The sequence below is a fragment of the Zootoca vivipara genome, chromosome 6 (genome assembly GCF_963506605.1).
Source record: "Zootoca vivipara chromosome 6, rZooViv1.1, whole genome shotgun sequence".
Classification (NCBI taxonomy): domain Eukaryota; kingdom Metazoa; phylum Chordata; class Lepidosauria; order Squamata; family Lacertidae; genus Zootoca; species Zootoca vivipara.
In genome coordinates, this window is record NC_083281.1 from 86,391,964 (window position 1) to 86,401,490 (window position 9,527).

Genomic DNA, 9,527 nt, shown 5'->3' on the forward strand with positions numbered 1-9,527 from the left:
TGATCCTTAGTGTCCCTTCCAACTCTATGATTCTATGGTTCTATGAAATCAGAAACTAGGACAGCTCCTGCAAATCCAGGACTGTCCCCGAATAATAGAGACACTTGGAGGGTCTGGAGGCAGAGGACAGCCATTGTGCTAAGCAGCCATCAATAGCCCTCTCCTCTATGGTTTGATCAAATACTCTGTAAAAGCAGGCCATCCCTTTTTCCTGCTGGAGTGAGTTCCATAGTTTAACAATGCACTGCCTGAAAAAAATGTTCATTAGCCGAGTCCGAAAAGTGAGCACTGAAGAAGAAATCCATAATCAGTGACCAGCTCCTATCAGCTTGGGGAAGTCTATTTTTAAAGGCACCTGCTCATTTTCTCTTCCTACTTCCTCCTTTCCAAAGTTTCCTCTCTTGTTTACAGAAGCTTGGTAAACTAAGTCCACATTTGGGAGACTCTGTCTTGTCTGCTTGCTTTGTTTTCCACTTAATACACACACACACACACATCCCATGTCACCTGTGTCTGGCCCGGCCTACCTTGTTCAAATATGCAAACCTCCTATGGTAAACAGACACCTGGCATACAGAGAGGGAGGGAGGGAGGGAGGGAGGGAGGGAGGGAGGGAGGGAGGGAGGGAGGGAGACCAGCCGAGAAGCCTGCGGTGTTCTCTACCTGTTGACAGGTAAAAGTCACCTTCCTGGGAGTCAGGCCTTGGCCGCTTGGAGCCAGCCCCTGCTCAGGAAATAATTAACCTCGGATTTCTCGCATTCCTGAGCACACAGCGTGGTATGGAAGAATGACCCCCGGCGTCCAGGTAAGCGGAGAGCAGACCTCAGAAATGCAGTTGGCTGCGAGGGTGGCCCTCTCGGCCGCCGCCTTCCTCCTACTGACTTTGGCGTACAGATATTACAAGTCTCGAGTGCCCTGCACCAGCCAGCAGGGAGCCAGCGGGGAGAGAGGCAAGGGCAGCAAAGACGCAGAGGGGACGGAGAGCATGATCTGCCGCAGGGTGGAAGAACTGCCCCCTGGACTGAGGCACCGGTGGGTCAACGGCAAGGGTGAGAAGCCAAACCACAGGGCAGGGGGTAACCTGCCACTTCGGACACCTGGGCCTGCAGTCTTTGGGGAATCTAGAAGCCAGGATACACCTGCCTGCAGAGAGCCGGATGGGGAAAGAGAGGTGAAGAAACAGGAGGAGGAGAGGATGAATCACCTGGGAAGCAGGCTGCCACCAGACAGAAAATTCTCTGTGGCAGAAGAGGAGAAGGGAGGGGAGACTTCTGGTGCTGTCCTCAGCAACGGAAGCAGTGCCGGAGTCACAGAGGCTGCAATGGAGTCGGAGGGCAGCTTGCCTTCTCTAGGTTTGCTCTCCCCAGGAGGCGGCTTCTGCAGTTTGAATGGCAGCCACAAGGATGTCAGCTCTGCAGAAGATGGACTTTGCCTGGCTGCTCAGGAGAAGGGATCTGGGCACGCAGCACCTCACCCTGCAGATGAGAATGGCTCCACCTTAGGAGGAGGGAGAAGTGATCTACCTGGAGAAGAGGAGAGGCAGCAGTTAGCCCCAACCCAAGAGGAGCAGGAGAGGACCCACCCGTCGTTCCATGCCACTTCTGACATGGGCCTGAAGATGAACCACAGCCATGCTGGGTCACACACAACGTACATGTTCTCCTCCGTGGCCCAAGTTCAGGTGGAGGAGAGCCTTGTTAAAGAGCGGAAGCTCCAGGAGAACAGTAACGGGCAACCAGGGGACCCTGGGACCAGCCTGAGAGGCAAAGTCTATGACTACTACTTTCAGTCCATCTCCCAGTCAGTCCTGAAGGAAATGCCTTCCTGCACTAGCCTGGGCACCCAACCATTTTCTCAGCTACCTGTGATCAACATCCCTGATGCCTCTGAAGAGCAGTTGGGTCAGGAATCAGCCCAAACCTCAACAGCAGAAGATGACCCTGAGGATGTTCCTAGTGCTCTTCCTCATCATATCCAGGATGAGACAAAGGCCCGGCAACCTGGGAGCCAGGATGAGGCTGCTGTCCAAGAAAAGAGGTCCAAGAAACCTCCAGGACCTGGAGCCGGCAGCTTCAGCCGGAAAGGCAGCCTCCATCAAATCATAGACAACCCAGAGCTTCAGGTCCCTATGGAAGGCTTTGGCTGTCTGGCTTCTGGGTTGTCAGGATTAGACACGCCACCTCTCAGCCCGCTCCACTCCAGCTCCGTTTCTTCACTGGTCGGGTCCATGCAGAGTCTCCAAAGCGACACGAGTGAGGAACCCACAGTGGAGCTGGTGGCTGGCGCCAAGTTCTTCCACATCCCGCTCAGCTCAGAGTCCTCCATCGACATCCACCTGGACCTGGGGAACTGCTACGAGGTCTTGTGTACAGCCAAGAAGCAGAAGCTGGAGAGGCTCCTGGAAGCGGCCTACAAGGTCATGAGCGACAACTACCTCCAGGTGCTCCGGACTCACGCAATCTACAGCCGCCTCAACGGCAAGGAGAGGGACCTGATCCTGCAGCGGAGGATGCGGGGGCGGAAGTACGTGACTGTGGCAGACGTCAGCTCCCAGGACGAGAGCCAGCATGCGAGCAGGCTCTGCTACTACGACGACCAAAGGGATACCTGGCAACTGTTGACTTACGTACCTCTGGAAGTCGTATCCAAGGGTTGTGCCATGTGCAGCATGTTCAATTACCTCTTTGTGGCGGCCGGCTGCGAAGGACGGGGGAGGCACCAGAAGCCGTCCAACCGGGTTTTCTGCTACAACCCTTTGACCAACATCTGGCGTGAAATCTGCCCGCTGAACCAAGCCAGGCCGCACTGCAAGCTGGTTGCCTTGGACGGCTACCTGTACGCCATTGGCGGGGAGTGCCTCTACACCGTCGAGCGCTATGACCCGCGCCTCGACCGCTGGACCTTCGCCGCCCCGCTGCCCAACGATACCTTCGCCGTGGCCCACACTGCCACGACGTGCGATGGGGAGATCTACGTCACAGGGGGCACTCTGCGGTACATGCTGCTGAGATACATTGGGCAGACAGATACGTGGAAGTTCAGCCTCACCGGTGGAAGCAAAGACCGGACAACCGAGATGGTGACTGTCAATGGGTTCATCTACCGCTTTGACCTGAACCGGAGTATGGGCATCAGTGTCTACCGCTGCGGCGCCAGGGCCAAGCTTTGGTACGAGTGTGCCACCCACCTCATGCCCTTACCGGCCAGCTTCCAGTGTGCCGTCGTCGAGAACCTGGTCTATTGCATCGGCCGGCAGTTCAACATCCGCTTCCTGGCCGATTATGTCTCGCCGCGGTTCGGGACCAAGGAGTTACAAACTTTCCCTTCCCCGAGAGGGACCCTTTTGCCTGTGACTCTCGTGCTGCCAGACAAGGAAGTGGTACAGACGAGGGTTTGAGGACACCGATGGTAGGAATGACAAGGAGGTGAAGCTGCTTGATTCCACAGGCCTTGCTGCTGCATGCGCGCACACACACACACACACCACTAGCCAATTTCCACAAATCTGTCAAGGGAGATGGAGCTACAAGCGGGTTGGCAGGATCTGTTTATTTTGAGGCACTTAAATCCTTGTAAATTTGCATGCAAATTAAACGCAGCCTTTGGGGTCTTGGACGGTCGCCAATACAGGCCTAGTTAGTGTGAATGTAGAAAAATGCCACGTAGCTGGGGCGCCACAATCCTGCTGCACACCATCATTATCTGTGATACAAGGGAGGCTTAACCCCTATGGCTAACTCAACTCCCTTCTCCCCTGCTCTCAGCTCTCAAAGTCATCTTCTGATTTTGTTTATGAATGTATAGCAATCTGGGGGGGAGCAAGTGAGGGGAGAGAGAGATGCAAGGATATAAAGAGAGCCCTGCGGGTTAAGACCAAAGGTTCATCCCACCCATATTGATGTTTTTCAGGGCGCTGTGCCAAAAGGGTCTTCTCTGTTCTGATTTTAACTGTCCTCTGTCAATCATCAATTAACCATGCAGCACATCGTTGAACTGTGGAACTCGCTCCCGCAGGGGGCAGGGATGGCCTCCAACCTGGGTGGCTTTTAAAAAAGGATTAGACAAATTCATGGAAGAGGAGAGGGCTCTCGAGGGCTGCTAGCCATGATGGCTCGGGCTCTGCCTCCACAGCTCAAGGCAGCAGTGCTACTGGATCTCAGGTGCTGGGACTGCAGGAGGGGAAGGCGCTGTTCTGCTCGAATCCTGCTTGCAGGTTTTCCACGGGCATCTGGTTGGCCACAGGGTACTGGACTAGAATGGCCATTGGCCTGATCCAGCAGTCTCATAATACAATACAGTGGTACCTTGGTTCTCAAAGTTAACCCGTTCCGGAAGTCCGTTCCAAAACCAAAGCATTCCAAAACCAAGGCGTGCTTTCCCATAGAACAGGCATGTCTCAAGTCTGTTATGGGGGCCTAATCCGGCCCGCTAGTTGGTTTAATCCGGCCCCTGTGGCAGTTTATTTCCAGGGGTAAAATCCTTCAACTTTGATCGGCCCTTCACTTCATCAAATCTGGACCTCTTTGAAAAAAGTTTGGACACAGGGGCGGAGGCAGGGGGTGCAGTGGGGGGTGGGCCGCCCTGGGTGTCACCACTGAGGGGGTGACAAAATGCCGGGCGGCACTCACCGTGGGGGCCTGCAGTGCGCCCAAGCCATGCATCTCCCCTGGAAGTGATGCAGTGGCTTGGGCACCCGCAGGCTCCGCGCTGCCCCAAAAGGTCCTCCCGCTCCCTTCCCCCCCCCCCAGCTGTAGTGAGGCTGACTGGGAGGAGGCAGGCAGACTCCTTTGAGGCCCCGTGGAGCTTCCTGCCCCAGCTTCCCCCCCCCCCCCGGTGGGCAGCTGGCCCTGCCCCCGGGCACAGGGCACATGCGCTGCCCCAGGCGCCCGATCAGCTTGCTCCGCCATTGCCTCCCCAAAGCCCGCCTGGCTTTGGGAAGTAGGCAGGAGGTCTCCAGCATCCTGTCAGAGTCTTGGTGCCTCCTTCCCAAAGCCCATGCGCTCTGGCCACCACTTGGCGGAGAGAGGGGCAGGCACTGGGTTTTTGTAACACCCGGCTTAGGGAAGGAAGCACGATGCTCACATGTAAAATCTGGACGTCCCACCCACCCAATTACCCTCACAAGTTGGCTCCTGTGGCCCAAACTGTTCCCCTATTTAAAATTTCACCGCACGACAGGCTCTCTTCTTATGTTCTTTTGATAGCCTCCTCCTCTTCCACGAACTGATCTAATTCCATTTAAAGGCATCTAAGGCAGCAGCTGTCCTCACGTCCCGTGGCAGGGAGAAATGAGATTCCAGTTTCACCTTTCGACGCAAACCCACCTCTTTCACGCTTTCCAAAAAGGTACAAGGACTGAAAACACTATCGCCCCTCGAGAATTAACAGCTCTCCAAATTTTGCAATGCCATTCTCCAGCCAAGTCATGTGTGCGGAAGTGCATACAGTGGTACCTCTGGTTAAGAACTTAATTCATTCCGGAGGTCTGTTCTTAACCTGAAACTGTTCTTAACCTGAAGCACCACTTTAGCTAATGGGGCCTCCCGCTGCAGCCGTGCCACTACTGTGCAATTTCTGTTCTCATCCTGAAGCAAAGTTCTTAACCTGAGGTACTATTTCTGGGTTAGCGGAGTTTGTAGCCTGAAGCATTTGTAACCCAAGGTACCACTGTATACTGGGGGGGGGATGCGTGTCAATCATGCATCAAAATGCATCTATTACTGAAAATAACATGCAGAAATGCACTGTATTAGGGCTTTTCCAGAATGGGTATGTTAGGCAAAATTGCATGCTAACATGTATGTATTAATAGAAATTCACAGTAAAATGCTGTTGAATTTTCTTGAGGACTTAAATAATTATAATAATAGTAACAACAACAACAAATTAATATGCAAATGTATAAAACTGAACTTAAGACTGGAAAGAAAGGGGGAAATATAGAGTTGGAAGGGATCCCAAGTGGACATCTAGTCCAACCCCCTGCAATGCAAACAACCTCTGACAGATGGAACATTGCACTTAATTGGATACAACCCTCTATGCCTTAAGCAGTTATGGTGAGAGTGAGCTCTATCTGCTCTGGACCACTCTATGGGGATGTTTTGGGGTCCCTGCATGAGTACAGACATACCTCGGTTTAAGTATGCTTTGGTTTGAGTACTTTCAGTTTAAGTACTCTGCGGACTGTCTGGAACGGATTAATCCACTTTCCATTACTGTCAATGGGAAAGTTCGCTTCAGGTTAAGTACGCTTCAGGTTAAGTACGGACTTCCAGAACCAATTACACTCATACTTCGGGTTAAGTATGCTTCAGGTTGAGTAGTCCGCGGACCCATCTGGAACGGATTAATCCACTTTCCATTACTTTCAATGGGAAAGTTCACTTCAGGTTAAGTACGCTTCAGTTTAAGTACTCTGCAGACTGTCTGGAATGGATTAATCCACTTTCCATTACTTTCAATGGGAAAGTTTGCTTCAGGTTAAGTACGCTTCAGGTTAAGTACAGACTTCTGGAACCAATTGTGTACTTAAACCAAGGTACCACTGTACAGACATTCTGACATGCCCAGTGGAGGGTTCACTTCATCCACAAACCCAGCACCAGGAAGTAACATGAGCACCATCCGGGCAAGACTTGTGGGAAGCAGAAACCCAGGGATCCAGCCAACAGGATACGGTAAGCAAGAGGACTCCCAAATGCGCCAGGGGGTGGGGGAAGCCAAATAAGCCAACTCATTCACTTAACTGACTATGGAGGGGTCTCTCCATAAGACCATTAAGTCCAGAGTCCAAAACTGCCATGATCACACCACTGGGATGAACTGAAGACCAGGGGTTCTCTGCCCATGTGCAGAGTGGTTTTATTTATTCTTTATTTATTTATTACATCTATAAGCCACTTTTTTCTTCTCTGAGGGGCTGAAGGTGGATACACAAGTTCTCCCTGCCCTCCGCACTGCATCACATCTCATAATACTAGATAGGTTAGGGAACCTGGGTCAGAGTAGATGGCTATTCTCTGCTGCACTTTCCCGTACAGATTAAAAGAGCTTTCTGGGGACTCGGATGTTGGGCTCAATTAATCAATGCTCGTTGAATCAAAAATTATCTCATAAAGGCCTAGAACATTCTTTTAACTAAAGCTCTCTTTTCCTCGTAAGTAGGACAAGATGCAAGCTTGATGAGGGACCAAAGCGGTCTCAACTCCACATCTTTGAGAGTTGCTCCCAGCCCCCAAAAGCCTTTCCTGCTTGTTCACAGATCAGCACCAAGGGAGGATTTCCTCCATCTCATGAAATGCAAACACACACACACACACACACACTTCACAGCCCTGCAGTGTTTGACCACATTCCATCTCTGACAATTTCCCCTCTCTAGCAGGCAGGAATGTGTGTGTGTTTATGAGCATTCCATGACATCACAGAAACTCAGCCAATGGCGGCAGAAGCGGCGTGGACCTCAAATGGAGAGGGGCAGTAAACTTTCAGCCTTTTTAAATGCCTGTGTATAATTAAATGGACCTATATATTTTCTCTGGGGCTTGAATATGCAGATAAAATAAAATAAACAGCAGTAACAACAAAGTAGCCTTTGAGATCTCTGCCACATGCTTTCATCTAGGTTTCTGCCGCATCCTCATACTTGCCCTTGGTTGTTCCATTACTGTAAGTGACTGAAATTGGATAATTAAGATACATAACCTGCCATAATCATTAATGCGCTTTACATCTCGGTGTCTCAGAATGCATTTTCGTCAAAGTGCCACCAATTACTCATCTGGAGTGCAGATTCCAAATGGCTGCGGTTTCATTCCCCCTATATAGGCACATTTTTATTTTTATTTTATTTTTATTTATTTTTTAAAGCCATAGATGGCTCCAGGATGGTCACTGTTAGCTGTTTCCAGGATGGTTTATCTTAGTAAGAGTTGGAAATACACCCAGAGGTCATCTAGTCCAACCCCCTGCAGTGCAAGACTCACAGCTGAAGCAATCCCAAACCTACTCCGCTGCCCTCAGATGTGGTGAAGGATTCTGTCCCACTCAACTCCCCTGGGTTCAGGGAAGCCAAGGCCTCTCCCTGCAAATAAGTCTGGGTCCTGATTTTTGCACCTGGGTCCATTTGCTGAATCACATTGTTCTAGTAAAGAACAAAAGATAAGAAAAAATAAGATTCCAGGTAGACACCTGGATCTGACATCGTCCCCGCCCCTGATTTGCCTTCAAGACTGCAAGATTTTAAGCAGTGCTCTTTAATCTTGGCTCTGCAGATGTTGGACTACGATTCCCATCACCCACTGCCATTGGCTACACCTCCAGTGGATGATGGGGGTCGCAGTCCAACAACGTGTGGGGAGCCCAGGTTGAAGATCCTGGAACCTAAAAGAGAGTCGATTGCAGGAGGCTGTGACTCCACTCACCACGATCGCTCAATATCCTAATGAAATCCCCCATCGCTTGAATCTTATAGCTATATATAGATAAAGTGTGTGTGAAAGAGAGAAAGACAAACATGCTCAAACAAGTTTAAACAAGAATAAATAGTGAAATCATACAATGAGCACCGCCAAGCTAAGTGAGTTGCTCCCATTAAAATGTCAAGCCAATTACGGCAGGAACATCAAAACGGCCCCTGCAGTGCCCAGATGAACGCGTCGCGTTTGGGGAGAGATTTCCACTTCAATAATGCAAATAATTGTAATTCACAGGCAGCCTGCCTGTGAAAGACCGGGCCAATTTGTTGCGGTAAAGGCAGACCCAAGATGGGGTGGGATTGCTCCCGACGATTGATTCCCACATTCCGTTTTTTGCCATCATTTGCCAAAGACAGCAAGGCATGCTACCAGCCCTGCAGAGGACCCCTGGAACCCAGAACCCACAAAAAGTCTTACTGCAGGTTGGCCATCTTTAAGTGTCAAATTAGGGTGGATCAAACTGGCGTTGAAGACCTTTTCTGATGGGAGGGACAGATCCTTTTCTCCCAACCGCTGGAGTGCTGAATCTGACAAGAGAACTGAAATATACTCGGAGTCGAGAGTGAATTTCATGCTTTTTATTCAGCTCATAGTCATCAAGGAGAAGAAGAGAAGAATGGCTCTTTTCCCAAAACCATCTGCTTATATGCATTATTTACACAATGGGCCTTGTGTGATTGGCTACTTCAGGGCTACACCTGTGGGCCAATCAGGTTGTGGATTGACTTCTGCCTGCAGCCTGATTGGCTGCTCCTACAGGCCAATCAGGTTGCAGATTCACTTCTGCCAGCCACCTGATTGGCTGCTCCTGCAGGCCAATCAGGTTGCGGATTCACTTGCACCTGGAGTTGGATTGGGTAGCTCCTGCGGACCAATCAGACTGCTGATTCTGAATCCTATTGTTCTAGGATTCAGCTCAGTACATAACAAGAACATAGGAAGAGTCTGCTGGATTAGGCCACTGGACCTAATGTAGTCCAGCAGCTTGGTCTCACATTGAAAACCAGAAGCCCCAGTGGGAAAGACACCAGTAGTATTTGAGCACAA

General features: G+C 50.8%; 1 protein-coding gene across 1 annotated transcript; it reads left to right on the top strand.

Annotated features, from left to right (window-relative positions):
- Window positions 1-643: 643 nt before the first annotated feature.
- Window positions 644-9,221, top strand: KLHDC7A (kelch domain containing 7A). The gene has a single exon (XM_035120951.2). It carries the CDS (start codon window positions 788-790, stop codon window positions 3,395-3,397), a length of 2,610 nt encoding a protein of 869 aa, XP_034976842.2. The 5' UTR covers window positions 644-787; the 3' UTR covers window positions 3,398-9,221.
- The last annotated feature ends 306 nt before the right edge of the window (window positions 9,222-9,527 follow it).

Bases quoted from the DNA above. Each gene is read 5' to 3' on its own strand.
- KLHDC7A (XM_035120951.2), top strand. From the start codon at position 788: ATGACCCCCGGCGTCCAGGTAAGCGGAGAGCAGACCTCAGAAATGCAG.